Consider the following 17,958-nt stretch of genomic DNA (forward strand, 5'->3'; position numbering starts at 1 on the left):
CTCATTTTGTCTGTCATAGTTGAAGTGATGAAAATTACAGGCCTCTCTCATCTTTTTAAGTGGGAGAACTTGCACAATTGGTGGCTGACTAAATACTTTTTTGCCCCACTATGTTGAAAACGTTTTTGGGAGATGCTATGGATCGTTCAATATTCCCTTTCTTTTGTTGTTCAGTGAAATTATCCCATGTGACGAGTCAACTCATTTAATTAAAGTTCAATTCGTAACTAAAATTGTTTTTTTATTTCTAGTGGAAGGATTTAATAATTTGCAATTATGTCTACTTATGATAAGGTATAAGGTTTATGTTTCTGTCTCCATATATGGTAAATATATCCAATGCAAAAAACATCTACATTTAAATGGTATTAATATTAATTTGCATATAGTTCCATTCATTCCCATGGAAAGTTTCCACGTCTGAATATTCCCCAAAATGTGCAACCCTATTTCTCTGGTCACATTTTTATTTATGAAGCATACCATAGTTTCCCAGAACAACAGCCAGTCATGTGTTCATTGTAAAGAACACAACAAGAGAAAGCGGGAGCTGGTGAGTCCATAGCGTTCTAAATCTTTCGGCAAGTCTCTCTCTGTGTGGCGCATGAGGTGATAAAGTTACACTTGTATGCAATTCACTACTAAATGTTAGCCATCAGATATCTTAAAACTGTCTAAGATGTGCTATACTCTACAGCTGTGTATTTGGTTACTTGTTAGTTATCTAAGTGGCTGAATTAATAAGGAGACAGGCGGTTCGTTTTCTGCCGTGTTTGATAAGTCAAAGAGCTCTGGATGAATCTGTACAGTTACCATTTTTTCTCTGTCTTTCCAACTATCTTTTTTTCATCCTTTCTGTTCTCCCATCTTCTCAGCGTACAGATGCTGTTCTTCCTTCAGACAAGCATGCATTACAACTTGGTTTATTTGCACAATTTCTCTCATTCACTTTAGCTTGTAAATGTCCACACCAGAAATGGCTACTAGCTATACTTGTATAACTCGATGAGCTGGATTTGTCAGTCTTTGCAATTGGTTTGTTCTAGAGGTCGACCGATTAATCGGAATGGCTGATCAATTAGGGCCGATTTCAAGTTCTCATAACAATCTGTAATCAGCATTTTTGGACACCGATTATGGCTGATTACATTGCACTCCACGAGGAGACTGCGTGGCAGGCTGATTACCTGTTACGAGAGTGCAGCAAGGAGCCAAGGTAAGTTGCTAGCTAGCATTACACTTATCTTATAAAAAACAATCAATCTTAACATAATCACTAGTTAACTACACATGGTTGATGATATTACTAGATTATCTAGCTTGTCCAGCGTTGCATATAATCGATGCAGTGCCTGTTAATTTATCATCGAATCACAGCCTACTTTGCCAAACGGGTGATGATTTAACAAGGGCATTTGCGAAAAAAGCACTGTCGTTGCACCAATGTGTACCTAACCATAAACATCAATGCCTTTCCTAAAATCAATACACAAGTATATATTTTTAAACCTGCATATTTAGTTAATATTGCCTGCTAACATTAATTTATTTTAACTAGGGAAATTGCGTCACTTCTCTTGCGTTCTGTGCAAGCAGAGTCAGGGTATGTGCAGCAGTTTGGGCTGCCTGGCTCGTTGCGAACTGTGTGAAGACTATTTCATCCTAACAAAGATCGTAATTAATTTGCCAGAATTGTACATAATTATAACATTGAAGTTTGTGCAATGTAACAGCAATATTTAGACTTAGGGATGCCACAAGTTAGATAAAATACGGAACGGTTCCGTATTTCACTGAAAGAATAAACGTTTTGTTTTCGAAATTATAGTTTCCGGATTTGACCATATTAATGACCCAAGGCTCGTATTTCCGTGTGTTATTATAGTATAATTAAGTCTATGATTTGATAGAGCAGTCTGACTGAGCGGTGGTAGGCAGCAGCATGCTCGTAAGCACTCATTCAAACAGCACTTTCCTGCATTTGCCAGCAGCTCTTCGCTGTGCTTCAAGATTGCGCTGTTTATGACTTCAAGCCTATCAACTCCCGAGATTAGGCTGGCAATACTAGTACATATAAGAACATCCAATAGTCAAAGGATATGAAATACAAATGGTGTAGAGAGAAATAGTCCTGTAATTCCTATTATAACTACAACCTAAAACTTCTTACCTGGGAATATTGAAGACTCATGTCAAAAGGAACCACCAGTTTTCATATGTTCTCATGTTCTGAGCAAGGAACTTAAACGTTAGCTTTTTCACATGACAAATATTGCACTTTTACTTTCTTCACCAACACTTTGTTTTTGCATTATTTAAACCAAATTGAACATGTTTCATTATTTATTTGAGACTAAATTGACTTTATTGATGTATTATATCAGGTTAAAATAAAAGTGTTCATTCAGTATTGTTGTAATTGTCATTATTACAAATATATATATCAAATTAAATTAAAATAGGACGAATAATCGGCATCGGCTTTTTTTGGTCCTCCAATAATCGGTATCGGCGTTGAAAAATCAAATCGGTCGACCTCTAGTTTGTTCATTTGCGCTCGTTAGCATTTAGCTAAAAGCGTCCATGAGAATTCGCCATTACTTGTGCTAATTTTGTTGGAAATCTGGTAATAGACTGCCAATGGGCCTTTTGAGCCCCTTCTGTGCTATACCAGTTATACCGTAAATCCCGGGATGGCAGAATAACGGTATGAAAATCTCGATTCTGCCCAAGAATAATAGATAGGTGGCAAGGGATGGGAATAGGTTTAGAATAGGCTAATACTTACTTTTGGAGGGATTTTGTCTGGACCGTACAGGGCCTTTATATCCTTTACGATCAGATTCAAATCCTGTGAAATCATCTTCCTGAAAGGCAAGGTCAGATTATTAACTTTGGACACCCAACATTCTTTTTCCGACTGTTTCACAATTTTTCATAACCTCACAACAGTTTGATAACGAATATGTATTTGAAATTGATGAATAGTAGTTTACATGCAACAATTAGGCCTAAAAGCTTTGAGAACAGTGACAATAACCTAAAATACATACGCCTGAACACAACTAGGCCTATGCAATAGATAGCTAGTACTGGTACTGTTAACTCCAAAATATTTTTTTTATATCCCAACCTTGAGGGAGAACAGTAGCATGGCAATCAAAAATTATTTAAAATTAGATTGTGTAATGTCATGTAGTGAGTAGATAATTCCCTGGTAATGGAATTACGCTGAGCCTCCTATTTTTTTTTACATTCAATATATTCTAAACAAAAAACATTGATTTCAATGTAGAACAAACCATACAACTCTATGCACAAGGACTACTTTGAACAATTTACACAGAAAATTTAACGAAAATAGATTTACTGGAAGAACTGTGCAGATGCTAAATTTGGTAACAGTAAAATCTCCCTGTTTATGCAACTGCATTTCCCAAAAACTTCAAAGATGTTTGCAGAAAGAATGGAGTGTCAGCTATGACATGACACCTTGACTTTGAAAATCTATTTTGGTTATTGAATACACTATGTGAAGTGAATTTACAACCGGTAATGATAACTATGATAGCAGAATTACCTAATCAGTCCCTGATCTGTACTACACAAATGCATAATTATGGATATGAATGTCACTCTTCATGGTGTCCTGAATTAGGTACACAAAGGTAAAAATATGCAATATCATACTTTGCATATATGGGTATTATTCTACACACTGGCCATTATTCTCATGATCTCATGACCAAATTTGGTTGGTCCGGATGAAATCTGAACCAATCATAGACTTCTATGTAGGGTACAGTACAGCACAGTTCAGTACTAGGGATGCAAATTTCAATTAATTTTGCTGCCGACTAACTGATATCATTAACCGGTCAATAAACAGCTACATTTTTCCAAACAGTAAAATGGCGTGATCGACCAAAAATACTATACATGGAAAAGGAGCCACCATTTTTCATTAAGAGCTTACATGCAAACATTCAACATTAGCAAGCCTATTGTCTTACAGGCAAAAGGCTATAGCCTATTATGGAACATGCAACGCTTGTAATGAAGCAGGAAATAAAATGTAATTTTCAAACATTGGCCAAAATGCATTATGTGGGAAAACACAGTTCTAAAACAGTGCACCTAATGCGAGTGGTTTCATGTGTGATAGATATTAAAATCTGTCACACAAAAAGATGGGAAATCTAACAGCAACAATTAGGATGAGTTGCTAATATGACTAGGATTGTGCCTTTGGTTTCTAGACAACAAAAGAAAGTTGATACGAAAACCAATAGAACAGTAGCAAAATTAAAGTTAATGGCATAAGAAAGTTTATATAAAATAATTGCCTCCGTTTTTATGGGCTACCTTGAAGCAAAGTAAGACATGCCTCATTTGAAGTCAAGTAAAACTTTCAGGTTTCAAACAATTATACTGCCTAAAGCTCATGCTGCAGTGGTGGGTGACGCACTGCTAGCCTGACTATGGTTTACTTTAGCATATGTACTCGAATGGGGAGCGAGCTTAAATTATGAGTTGAGATTGAGAAATAAAAAGTTATATATAAAAGCACGTTTCACACCAGTACCATCTTTTGAGGAGCTGCTCTCCGACAGGTGATAGGCTATTCTCTGTATGCTGTGCGCGTGTGACAGATAAGATACATGACAGCCAACGGAAATACACATGGCCAATTTAATTCCCCTAAATTATGAAAAATTAACCTATAGACTGATAAGCATGAGCGGTCAAATGTATTTTCGGCTGCTAACCAATTAACGGTTAACTGTTAAGATCCCTATTCAGTACAGTAGACTACTGTACCAAACTTTACTGTACCAGGGGTCACGTTAGAGTTCAGAAATCAAAATCTGCATTTTAAACCATCTCCCATGCGTTTTATGTTGAAAGACAGTTTTTTTCTTTTTTAATAGAGTGATCAGGGGCATGCAACTATAGTTCTCCTTTACAGAAAATACATTAGTGCATCACATTCAGCAGAAAATAGCTTCATTTTCATTAGATGACAACAGAAGTGCAACACTATTTGGCTAGCAGCCATACAAGTAAATTAGCTTAAAATGAAAAAAGGCATTTTTTGCAAAAAAGATGCATGGCTATCATACACCGCTCAAAAAAATAAAGGGAACACTAAAATAACACATCCTAGAGATCTGAATGAATGAAACATTCTTATTAAATACTTTTTTCTTTACATAGTTGAATGTGCTGACTACAAAATCACACAAAAATTATCAATGGAAATCAAATTTATCAACCCAAGGAGGTCTGGATTTGGAGTCACACTCAAAATTAAAGTGGAAAACCACACTACAGGCTGATCCAACTTTGATGTAATGTCCTTAAAACAAGTCAAAATGAGGCTCAGTAGTGTGTGTGGCCTCCACGTGCCTGTATGACCTCCCTACAACGCCTGGGCATGTTCCTGATGAGGTGGCGGATGGTCTCCTGAGGGATCTCCTCCCAGACCTGGACTAAAGCATCCGCCAACTCCTGGACAGTCTGTGGTGCAACTTGGCGTTGGTGGATGGAGCGAGACATGATGTCCCAGATGTGCTCAATTGGATTCAGGTGTGGGGAACGGGCGGGCCAGTCCATAGCATCAATGCCTTCCTCTTGCAGGAACTGCTGACACACTCCAGCCACATGAGGTCTAGTATTGTCTTGCATTAGGAGGAACCCAGGGCCAACCGCACCAGCATATGGTCTCACAAGGGGTCTGAGGATCTCATCTCGGTACCTAATGGCAGTCAGGCTACCTCTGGCGAGCACATGGAGGGCTGTGCGGCCCCCCAAAGAAATGCCACCCCACACCATGACTGACCCACCGCCAAACCGGTCATGCTGGAGGATGTTGCAGGCAGCAGAACGTTCTCCACGGCGTCTCCAGACTCTGTCACGTTTGTCACATGTGCGAGTGAACCTGCTTTCATCTGTGAAGAGCACAGGGCGCCAGTGGCGAATTTGCCAATCTTGGTGTTCTCTGGCAAATGCCAAATGTCCTGCACGGTGTTGGGCTGTAAGCACAACCCCCACCTGTGGACGTCGGGCCCTCATACCACCCTCATGGAGTCTGTTTCTGACCATTTGAGCAGACACATGCACATTTGTGGCCTGCTGGAGGTCATTTTGCAGGGCTCTGGCAGTGCTCCTCCTAATCCTCCTTGCACAAAGGCGGAGGTAGCGGTCCTGCTGCTGGGTTGTTGCCCTCCTACGGCCTCCTCCACGTCTCCTGATGTACTGGCCTGTCTCCTGGTAGCGCCTCCATGCTCTGGACACTACGCTGACAGACACAGCAAACCTTCTTGCCACAGCTCGCATTGATGTGCCATCCTGGATGAGCTGCACTACCTGAGCCACTTGTGTGGGTTGTAGACTCCGTCTCATGCTACCACTAGAGTGAAAGCACCGCCAGCATTCAAAAGTGACCAAAACATCAGCCAGGAAGCATAGGAATTGAGAAGTGGTCTGTGGTCACCACCTGCAGAACCACTCCTTTATTGGGGGTGTCTTGCTAATTGCCTATAATTTCCACCTTTTGTCTATTCCATTTGCACAACAGCATGTGAAATTTATTGTCAATCAGTGTTGCTTCCTAAGTGGACAGTTTGATTTCACAGAAGTGTGATTGACTTGGAGTTACATTGTGTTGTTTAAGTGTTCCCTTTATTTTTTTGAGCAGTGTATTTCTATTGTTCATCATAGAAAGAGCGCAGCCAGCTACATTTCCTAAGGTGTTGCTTGAAGTTAATCTTGCATTTTACCGGAGAAAAGTAGGCTACACCGAGAAAAATTGAGAAGTCCAACTGAAGCACAAAAAATTTGTCTGATGCCGAGCAGAAATTACTATAAGAAGCATTTTAGATCTGTGCTTACAAAACGCAGCAAGATACAGTATAATGACAAAGCAAAAACAGGCTTAGACATTTTTGCAAATGTATTAAAAATAAACTGAAATCTCACATTTACATAAGTATTCAGACCCTTTACTCAGTACTTTATTGAAGCATATTTCAGGTCTCTCCAGAGATGTTCGATCGGGTTCAAGTCCGGGATCTGGCTGGGCCACACAAGGACATTCAGAGACTTGTCCCGAAGCCACTCCTGTGTTGTCTAGCCTAGTGGTTAGCGCATTGGGACAGTAACCGAAAGGTTGCTGGATCGAATCTCTGAGCTGGCAAGGTAAAAATCTGTTGTTCTGCCCCTGAGCAAGACAGTTAACACACTGTTCCCTGGGCGCCGAAGACGTGGATGTCGATAAAGCCAGCCCAAGAGAGGTAGAGTTAAATGCAATAGATACATTTCAGTTGGAGGCATTTAGTTGTACAACTGACTAGGTATCCACTTTTCCCTTTCTTGGGTGTGTGCTTAGGGTCATTGTCCTGTTGGAAGGTGAACCTTCACCCCAGTCTGAGGTCCTGATCGCTCCGGAGCAGGCTTTCATCAAGGATATCTCTGTACTTTGCTCCGTTCATCTTTGCCTCAATCCTGACTAGGCTTTCAGTTCCTGCCGCTGAAAGAAAAACATCCCCACAGCATGCTGCTGCCACCAACAAGCTTCCCTGTAGAGATGGTGCCAGGATTCCTCCAGACGTGACTCTTGGCATTCGGGCCAAAGAGTTCAATCTTGTTTCTCATGGACAGAGAGTTCTTTAGGTGCCTTTTGGCAAACTCAAAGCGGGCTGTCATGTGCCTTTTACTGAGATGTGGCCTCCATCTGGCCACTCTACCATAAAGGCCTGATTGGTGGAGCTCTGTCAAGGAACTTTGGAGCTCTGTCAATCAGAGTGACCATCAGGTTCTTGATAGCCTCCCTGTCCAAGGCCCTTCTCCCCTGATTGTTCAGTTTGGCCGGGCGGCCTGCTCTAAGAAGAGTCTTGGGGATTCCGAACTCCTTTCATTTAAGAATGATGGAGGCCACTGTGTTCTTGGGTACTTTCAATGCTGCAGAAATGTTTTGGTACCCTTCCCCAGATCTGTGCCTGGACACACACAATCCTGTCTCGGAGCTCTACGGACAATTCCTTGCTCTGACAAGCACTGCCAACTGTGGGACCTTACATAGACAGGTGTGTGCCTTTCCAAATAATGTTCAATCAATTTACCACAGGTGGACTCCAATCAGGTTGTAGAAACATCTCAAGGATGATCAATGGAAACAGGATCCACCTGCGCTCAATTTCGAGACTCATAGTAAAGGGTCTGAATACTTACATAAATAAGGTATCTGTTTTTATTTTTTTATAAATGTGCTATAATTTCTAAAAACCTGTTTCGCTTTGTCATTATGGGGTATTGTTTGTAGATTGATGAGAACAATGTTTTTTTTTATCCATTTCAGAATAAGGCTGGATACGTTCCGAGTACACTAACAGTATGCCAATGGGAGGGAGGACAGTGGCCGGTGATTCAACGGTGGTTTGTGACTACTATGATTTCCCATTGTTGACAATTGCAGTAATTCCATTAATGATTACTTAATAATTGATAAACAAATATGGGTTATCGGTAAAAACATGAACTAATTGGTAGGTCTACATTTACTTTTTACTTCTGTGAACTTTCGTTATCCTCCCTCCATCTGAGGGAGAGAAATTTATCTTAGACGTGGGATTTTGGTAACGGAATTACAAGACACAAGGAAAAGTTTCTAGAACTTAAAGGCAAATAATTTCTCTAAAACAAAATATAAATTGCTTATATTAGTTGGCAGGGGGTCTTTACTTCAACATTGTGTTGATGTATTTCTAATACCTTTTATGACTTCCTGGTAGATATTTTTAAAGACCCTTTCCCATCTATTTTGCCAGACATCAATGCCAATTATTAATATTAATTTTTTGAAACGTTTTTTCTTATGCATCTGTTCCTTCATTTACCAAAAATAGACTTAGCTTTCATTTGACACCCAATCTGATATGCGCCTACAAACTTCACGTTGGTGCTCATGGGTCCTTTTACATGGAAATTACCAAGTATAGTGTAATAGGTTACTGCCTTCTTGGAATAGGTCTCCCATGTCAAATGTTTACCATCACTTGGATGACCGGTTATCGTGCTAGTCTTGAGCACCAAACTACACCATTACAAACCCAACACAAGTGCACTGGACAAGCCATTACATCAACTAGTTAAGTTAATCATTAAAAAAAAACTGTCCAAGCACATCCTTCAAATTCTCTTCTCCTCCAGGTAATGCAGTTTTGTTCATGGATGGCGAGGCATTACCAAGAAACCAGCAGCAATTTACCCAGTCATGCCTGGGAACTGGGGAGGGGTTGGGCCTCTAACTACATCTGTACATGCCTGCTAATATGCAAATAAAGTCGATAATGTGGCAGCAGCATTTTGTCAGCGAATGTGGAGCTAGATTTGAAGTCAGATTATTAACATATGAATACTTAACATCATTAGGTAGGCCTAGGTCATTTATGTCAAATTGAAATATCTAATATGCTTGGTGGTCCTCTCTTGCTTGTAATGAAATAGAAAATGGACTGCAATAGCAGGCCAAGTAACGTTTACATCTCACATCATGGCAAATTTACCCACTACCGGGTTTCGTTATCATAGTTTTCCCTCCAATGACTTCTCCAACAAGCTAGTTACATTAGCAAGCGTTGCATTAATTGACTCAGTGACTGCGACAAAAACTGACCTGGGTGATACTCTGAAAACCATGTTTTTGAAAGGAACGTGAAATTATCCCCATAAACGGTAGTTAGCTAGATATAATTGAGAGTAGGTATCTGACGTAGCCCCTCCCCCTCTTGAATTCATAGAACCATTTATGTAGCTACGTTCGTTACTCACTGCAGCAATAACAGGCATAAACCAGCTAAACACTAATTTAAGACAAATACCTGGCTAACTAGCGTGGGTGTAAGTTATTCGTGGTAAATCGTATGTCTAACTATCCGTAGAGCTCCAATGCAGACAAATATTACATTAGCCTTCCCCTTTGTTAGCTAGCTTTATTGACGAACATCTCATGAAGTCGCTCCTGCTAACGCTAGCTAACTAATGTTGACACTTAAAGCAAAGTATTATGAAACGGGGCTAACTCTACATGACATACACACAACTACACACCAACACAGGTAACCAAAATGACATGATAAAAGAAGCAAAAATATACTAACTCCAGCAGCGATTTGGGCTCTCACCTCTTCGCTCCCACTTGAGCTGTACCCAGCCTCCGCTAAGCTCTTGTGGTTCGACTCTATCCCAAGTAAGCGCAAATGAGACTGGTCCTCGTTTAACGATAGTACCAGGCTTGTGGGCCTTGGGCCTCCAGCATTAGTCACATCGTCAGCTTCTGCCCCTGATCGGTCGAGTTGCCAACGCTTCTCAGAACGCAAGCGGCTGTGAGACGACCAAGGCCGACCAGGGAAGCGACCTCGGGGTGCAGCAGTACCAACTTGGCCTCCTATGGCAGCCGCGGTTGCTGATCCGCATCCCGCTGCCGCCATCATAGCTTCAAAAACAACACCGATATCAACTTGAGGTGAGACAAGAGGGAAGGCGCGAGATAGGGAGGGGGGACCCCGCAAGCCTGCCGGGAAATGAAGTAAGTCCAAGAAAAGCTTCACAGGGTAACTTGCAAATCTTTATATAAATGATGATTGGAATTTATAGGAGTGGTGTGTGCAATGCAATATGTAATGCAAATAATAAACCCATTTGATATTAAACAAAGGACACATTGCTCGATCATCGTTTGATTCCAGCCATTACGATTATTGATAATTAACTACAAGGCCCAGCTTCCCTCCATGCAAAAAAAAATACACATTTTGTGAATGGCCATCTACCGCTGTACCAAGATGTTTAGGCTTGTCCCCATTCCTCAGTGGCCGAGCGGCATGTCCTCGTCTTCTGATATGATCATACCGAATGAACCACTGTACATTATGTGCACGCTCCTTACATGAGAGAGAGTCAATGCACTTAAATCAAGCTCTAAACATAATTTGAAAAGAAGAGAGTCAATGCACCTGAGTCAAGCTCGAAACATAGTTTGAAAAGAAGAATTGAAAACATTCACAAGTCTAGGCCTATATTTTTTGCATTGATAAGAGAATAATTGTGGTTGTATATTGTAGTAAACTTCATTGATGGAAAATATTCACAGAATAAGACAGGCAGGTTAAGAGTAATTTTGCAACTGCAAGGCACATATTTTGCATATCTTTTGCATGGCAATTCACATAATCTGCACTGTCAGAAATCATGGGTGATTTACTACAAGCAAAAGTGAATTACACTGTTGAAATATATTTTAATTTAATTGCCAAAACATACGTTATTATTTACGCTATCTGAACTACATTACCCACAATGAACTGGCGGGGGGGCAGCATGGACGTCACATCCCCCTCTATAGAAAACTGGAGCAGGAAGCGGAAAGGAACGAGTTGAAATGCTCTTTTGTGTTGATGTTTTGAGCTGTTTAACGTTAATTTGTCAAGCAATTCAGAGCTATTTGACATATATTTAATTAAAGATTACAGGTAAAAGCCTCGGAAAATATTATTAATGCTGTCTTTTCTGTAATAGTGGTTCCTATAGAGGACAATTGCTGTTAACATTGTAGCATATATTGTTAGCCATCCAGCACGCACTATTTTCGACTGCTTTTTCGAAACTTAGCTACTAGCCTACACATTTCCCCTTAAAATATTTCAATAGTTCGCAAAATTGGTGTTTATATATGTTATTTTATCGTGTAATCTGGGAAGATAGCCAGGCAAAAGTTGGGTGGAAACACAAGACTTGTTCCACTGTTATCAATAGGGGGCACCCTCATTTTACAGACGGGCAGTTCAATGAAGCCGAAATGTGCCCGTCTAGATCTTCAAAAGACCCTCTCACTTTTATACTCTTCCTTCGTACTTCAAGGTCTCTTTGAAAAGCTGTCAATACGAAGGGGGAAATAACAGGAAATCGACATGAACCTAGAGCGCCTTCCCAATGAGGAGAAACTCACCCTCTGCAGGAAATACTATTTAGGTAAGTTGGTAAGTGAACTACCAAGTGTTGTTGTGCTCTAATTATAAGCCACGTGAAATCCCCTGGCATGGTTCAAAGATAAAAACATTACATGAACTACCCAATGTTAGTGTTGTGAATTGATGTTTTCACAACGTTGTGTGTATGTGTATACACACACACAGTTGAAGTCGGAAGTTTATGTACACTTAAGTTGGAGTCATTAAAAATCATTTTTCAACCAGTCCAAAACCACAAACTATAGTTTTATTAAGTCGTTTAGGACATCTACTTTGTGCATGACACAAGTCATTTTTCAAACAATTGTTTACAGACAGATTTCACTTATAATTCACTGTATCACAATTCCAGTGGGTCAGAAGTTTACACTAAGTTGACAGTTTGGAAAATTCCAGAAAAGGACGTCATGGCTTTAGAAGCTTCTAGGCTAATTGACATCATTTGAGTCAATTGGACGTGTACCTGTGGATGAAGTCGGAAGTTTACATACACCTTAGCCAAATACATTTAAACTCAGTTTTCACAATTCCTGACATTTAATCCTAGTAAACATTCCCTGTAATTAGGTCTGTTTTTTTTTTTTTTTAAATGTGAAATGTCAGAAAAATAGTGATTTATTTCAGCTTTTATTTCTTTCATCACATTCACAGTGGGTCAGAAGTTTACATGCACTCAATTAGTATTTGGTAGCATTGCCTTTAAATTGTTTAATTTAGGTAAAATGTTTCGGGTAGCCTTCCACAAGCTTCTCACAATAAGTTGGGTGAATTTTGGCCTATTCCTCCTGACAGAGCTGGTGTAACTGAGTCAGGTTTGTAGGCATCCTTGCTCGCACATGCTTTTTCAGTTCTGCCCACAAATTTTCTATGGGATTGAGGTCAGGGCTTTGTGATGGCCACTCCAATACCTTGACTTTGTTGTCCTTAAGCCATTTTGACACAACTTTGGATGTATGCTTGGGGTCATTGTCCATTTGGAAGACCCATTTGCTATCAAGCTTTAACTCCCTGACTGATGTCTTGAGATGTTGCTTCAATATATCCACCATTTTCCTACCTCATGATGCCATCTATTTTGTGAATTGCACCAGTACCTCCTGCAGCAAAACAACCCACAACATGATGCTGCCACCCCTGTGCTTCACGGTTGGGATGGTGTTCTTCGGCTTGCAAGCCTCCCCCTTTTTCCTCCAAACATAACGATGGTCATTATGACCAAACAGTTCTTTTTTTGTTTCATCAGACCAGAGGACATTTCTCCAAAAAGTACAATCTTTGTCGCCATGTGCAGTTGTAAACCTTAGTCTGGCTTTTTATGGCAGTTTTGGAGCAGTGGCTTCTTCCTTGCTGAGCGGCCTTTCAGGTTATGTCTATAGGACTCGTTTTACAGTGGATATAGATACTTTTGTACCTGTTTCCTCCAGCATCTTCACAAGGTCCTTTGCTGCTGTTCTGGGATTGATTTGCACCTTTCGAACCAAAGTACGTTCATCTCTAGGAGACAGAATGCGTCGCCTTCCTGAGCGATATGACAGCTGCGTGGTCCCATGGTGTTTATACTTGTGTACTATTGTTTGTACAGATGAACGTGGTACCTTCAGGTGTTTGGACATTTCTCCCAAGGATGAACCAGACTTGTGGAGGTCTACAATTTTTTGGGGGGGTCTTGGCTGATTTCTTTGGATTTTCCCATGATGTCAAGCAAAGAGGCACTGAGTTTGAAGGTAGGCCTTAAAATACATCCACAGGTACACCTCCAATAGGCTAATTGACATCATGAGTCAATCAGAAGCTTCTAAAGCCATGATGATATAATCTGGAATTTTCCAAGCTGTTTAAAGGCACAGTCAACTTAGTGTATGTAAACTTCTGACCCACTGGAATTGTGATACAGTGAATTATAAGTGAAATAATCTGTCTGTAAACAATTGTTGGAAAAATTACTCGTGTCATGCACAAAGTAGATGTTCTTGCCGACTTGCCAAAACTATAGTTGGTTAACAAGAAATTTGTGGAGTGAGTGGTTGAAAAACAAGTTTTAATGACTCCAACCTAAGTGTATGTAAACTTCCGACTTCAAATGTATGTGTGTGTGCAGTAATACTGTAATGACTTTCTCTCTCTCTCAGGGGGATTTGCATTCCTTCCGTTCCTGTGGCTGGTGAATGTGGTGTGGTTTTTCAAAGAGGCCTTTGTAAAGCCAACATATACTGAACAACTCCAGATCAAAACATGTGAGTACACAGAGACAGTTCTGTGAATTAATATAGCTAAAGATTCCTGTACAAATGATTAGTTGTCCAGGTTTGTTGTGGCTTATCCACATACTGGATAAATAATACATTTATGTTACAGATTGTGTGTCTTATGAGATGTAGGCCTATGATCCATGATGAGATAAGATGATCCAGCTAAAACAAAGTTGGCTTTGTATTAGTTTAACATTAGTGTCAGTATTGGTGAAAGAATGCAGTTTCTATGCAAACATGACTACAATAAATTACATCCCTCTTTCAGATGTAAAGCGTTCAGGGCTGGGGTTGCTACTGTGGGTTGCAGTACTCACCACATGGATAACCATATTCCAACACTTCAGAGCAGAATGGGGTGAGGTGGGCGACTACCTCTCCTTCACCATTCCACTTGGCATTCCCTGAGACAGACAAGGCGGGGAAACAAGAACGCTTCCTACTGTATAAAACTTGACCATGACAGAATTAATAGACAAATCTAACAGGTTGAAATAGTTAAATGTGTAGTTGATCTCAATGGATAATCATAGTAATTTTTTCTGGGCTTTAATGAGTGGGAAGATTCCTGTGAACACTGCACCTCCTCCCCAAATTGTGTCTAGTGTGTGGATTTCTCAACACGTTTGAGTACATTTGGAAGGTTAAACAGGCGAATGGTATGTATGACAAAAATAAATGGCAAATTCATAAACTTTCTAAATTAAATGGAAGTGTATGCTTTTTTTATTTGCTGTAATAAAGTTTTGAACTTATATGCTAGATCGTGGTCTAGTGTGCATTTCATTAGACATTTGGCTCCTATGGATAATATGAATGGTATGAGTATAGCTTTGGATAACAATATCCAATTGGCTTTGTGTTTAGTAAGTCAGTATTTGTGTAACACTGCTCACGATAACAACATACTTATTCCAGATAATTTATTCATAGTCTCCTTTGTACTCTCACAGTGTAAACAATTCCGACAGTGATGAGATATTAGCCAGTAAAGTACTTTATGATTGCAGCATTATGATTAAGTCCTTAAATGAGGTCCGCCTTAGGCCAAGCTCTTATTATGAAACTCAATGCCTCTGTAGCAAATGTTACCCCCCCCCCCCCCCCCCCCCCCCCCTCTCTTCAGGATCATGGTTGATGCTGTTTTTAGGTACTCAGTCAAAGACTACTTCTATTACCAACCGACTCCATGGCAGGAAGGACACGTCATCCCACCAGCTCCAGTACTTAACACATGTCCATTGAGTCTGCCAAGGTTGTGTAAGTCACACAACTGTCTGCTCTAAATGGGGTCAAGAGGCAGTTGATGTAAACCCAAATCAGATGTGTGTGATGGATGGTCATAAGATACCCAATCGATGAGGTGCTAAGACCTGTGGCATACTGGAGGCTTATATGACATTGTTGTGCATGTGGTGTCAGTGTAATTGTAGAACATGATGTTCACCCTGCATGTCATATAAGGTCGTTTTAATACGCCCCCATTCTTCTCCAGGACAAAGTGGCTCGGGGAGACTGGCCAACATTAGTCACGGATTTGTTCATCCCTCTCTTTGGGATTTCAATCTCTAGAAATGACAGAATTATATAAAAATATTGAATCATTTTTTATTTTGAATAGAAAGATTTCCAAATAAGGCCAATGTGATTGAAGATTAGTGTGCTTAACACCTGCTTCACATTGATCAAAAGATCATTACATAAACAATGTAAAAGAAAATTCTGAAGTATGTAGACCTATAAAATAAATATCGTAACATCTTTAACATTCCAGTGTTTGGGAAAATATTTTTACATGGTGTGACATTGACAATGTTTGTGACCTTTTTCAACCTCTGTTTAATAAGCGGAGGTAGAAGATAAAAATTCCCATTCCCCAATTATTAACCCGGGATAAGCACAGTTTATGCAGTGTAGGCCTAATGAATAATCATTTTAAGCCTGTCAGAAAATGAAATTGCAATATTTAATCACTTTTCAAGGAATATGTAACAGCAATTATTGAGCAGTCCAGTCCGTTATGCAGTGTATCCCTAGAAGGAATCGTCTGAACTGTTGCCTGGCAGAACACTGTATTGAGATTACCGCTTTTGGCTGTGTTGAATGCCAATTGCCAAATCACCAAAAGGGGCTCCACCAGAGCTCTCAACAGGTGTCAAGGAAAACAACCATGATAGGTTAATTAAAAAGGTGCATGAGGTGGAAACATTCCTATTATCACACGTACACTGGCATGAGAATATTGCCACGTTTCCGTGGTAGTCGGAACTAGGAAACTCAAATTCCCGACTTGCTAACTGGTCGTGGTTACAGTATACAGTACACGTGCCGCATGCAATCAGTTAGCAAATCAGAAATTTACGAGTTTCCTAGTTCTGACTAGTACTTGAACGCGGCATATCACCCTTTACTGTCAGATGCTGTCTGGCACGGATGCACTGTTTGGGAGGATCACCCCTATGATGTTATTTTTAAACAGACAACAGCAACAAACTCTGAGAAAGTGAAATTGTATAATGCATACAAATGATCTAAAATTAAATGAAAAAGCGATATGATTTTGAAGGAGGATTGTAACAGTTAAAAATGCTATATGATTTTAATGGAGAATATGGTAACAGGTCCTCGTATATAGGTTGATATGATAGGGAGGAGTGTTCCTTAAGGCAGGTCCCTATTCTATCGAAGCATTTGATCACAACTAAAACAAAATCATAATTCCCAGGGGGTCTGGTGGTGAATCCAAAGCAATCCAGGGTGCTCCACAGCGAAGTTCCCGCCTCATTATGTAACTCCTGCTATCATAAATACAGACCTTAACTGGCACTTCCACAATTTATGTCAGGGAAAAGGGCAGAGTCAGATACACGGACGCAGCAATCCATCCTATTGGCAGTCAGAACATAATACGATTTGCAGGCATCTCATAACGGTAAACGCTAATGACTTCTGCGTCTCTGGGATTTTACACTGTGACCCTTCCCAGCAACAATTTGAAAGGTCTTTGAGGGTCAAGCGGATTTGGTATTATTTACTGCAATATTCCAGATTTGACAAGGGCTATAAAAACCATCGCTGTGGCCTTTACGAATCAAGCACTTTCTGAACCTCAGCAGTGAAGCAGCGGGTATATACACTGCTCAAAAAAATAAAGGGAACACTAAAATAACACATCCTAGATCTGAATGAATGAAATATTCTTATTAAATACTTTTTTCTTTACAAAGTTGAATGTGCTGACAACAAAATCACACAAAAATGATCAATGGAAATCAAATTTAGCAACCCATGGAGGTCTGGATTTGGAGTCACACTCAAAATTAAAGTGGAAAACCACACTACAGGCTGATCCAACTTTGATGTAATGTCCTTAAAACAAGTCAAAATGAGGCTCAGTAGTGTGTGTGGCCTCCACGTGCCTGTATGACCTCCCTACAACGCCTGGACATGCTCCTGATGAGGTGGCGGATGGTCTCCTGAGGGATCTCCTCCCAGACCTGGACTAAAGCATCCGCCAACTCCTGGACAGTCTGTGGTGCAACTTGGCGTTGGTGGATGGAGCGAGACATGATGTCCCAGATGTGCTCAATTGGATTCAGGTGTGGGGAACGGGCGGGCCAGTCCATAGCATCAATGCCTTCCTCTTGCAGGAACTGCTGACACACTCCAGCCACATGAGG

At 40.3% G+C, this 17,958-nt stretch overlaps 1 protein-coding gene across 1 annotated transcript; it reads left to right on the forward strand.

The window, feature by feature from the left end:
• The first annotated feature begins 11,407 nt into the window (after nt 1-11,407).
• psenen (presenilin enhancer, gamma-secretase subunit) lies at nt 11,408-15,040 on the forward strand. Its single transcript, XM_038976745.1, has 4 exons — nt 11,408-11,531; nt 11,920-12,030; nt 14,159-14,263; nt 14,547-15,040. Exons 2-4 carry the CDS (start codon nt 11,970-11,972, stop codon nt 14,684-14,686), a joined length of 306 nt encoding a protein of 101 aa, XP_038832673.1. The 5' UTR covers nt 11,408-11,531; nt 11,920-11,969; the 3' UTR covers nt 14,687-15,040.
• Nucleotides 15,041-17,958: the final 2,918 nt, after the last annotated feature.

The sequence above is a fragment of the Salvelinus namaycush genome, chromosome 37 (assembly GCF_016432855.1).
Source record: "Salvelinus namaycush isolate Seneca chromosome 37, SaNama_1.0, whole genome shotgun sequence".
Lineage (NCBI taxonomy): Eukaryota > Metazoa > Chordata > Actinopteri > Salmoniformes > Salmonidae > Salvelinus > Salvelinus namaycush.

Bases quoted from the DNA above. Each gene is read 5' to 3' on its own strand.
- psenen (XM_038976745.1), top strand. From the start codon at position 11,970: ATGAACCTAGAGCGCCTTCCCAATGAGGAGAAACTCACCCTCTGCAGG. The intron at 12,031-14,158 runs GTAAGTTGGTAA...TCTCTCTCTCAG, and splicing joins CTGCAGGAAATACTATTTAG to GGGGATTTGCATTCCTTCCG. The intron at 14,264-14,546 runs GTGAGTACACAG...TCCCTCTTTCAG, and splicing joins ACAACTCCAGATCAAAACAT to ATGTAAAGCGTTCAGGGCTG.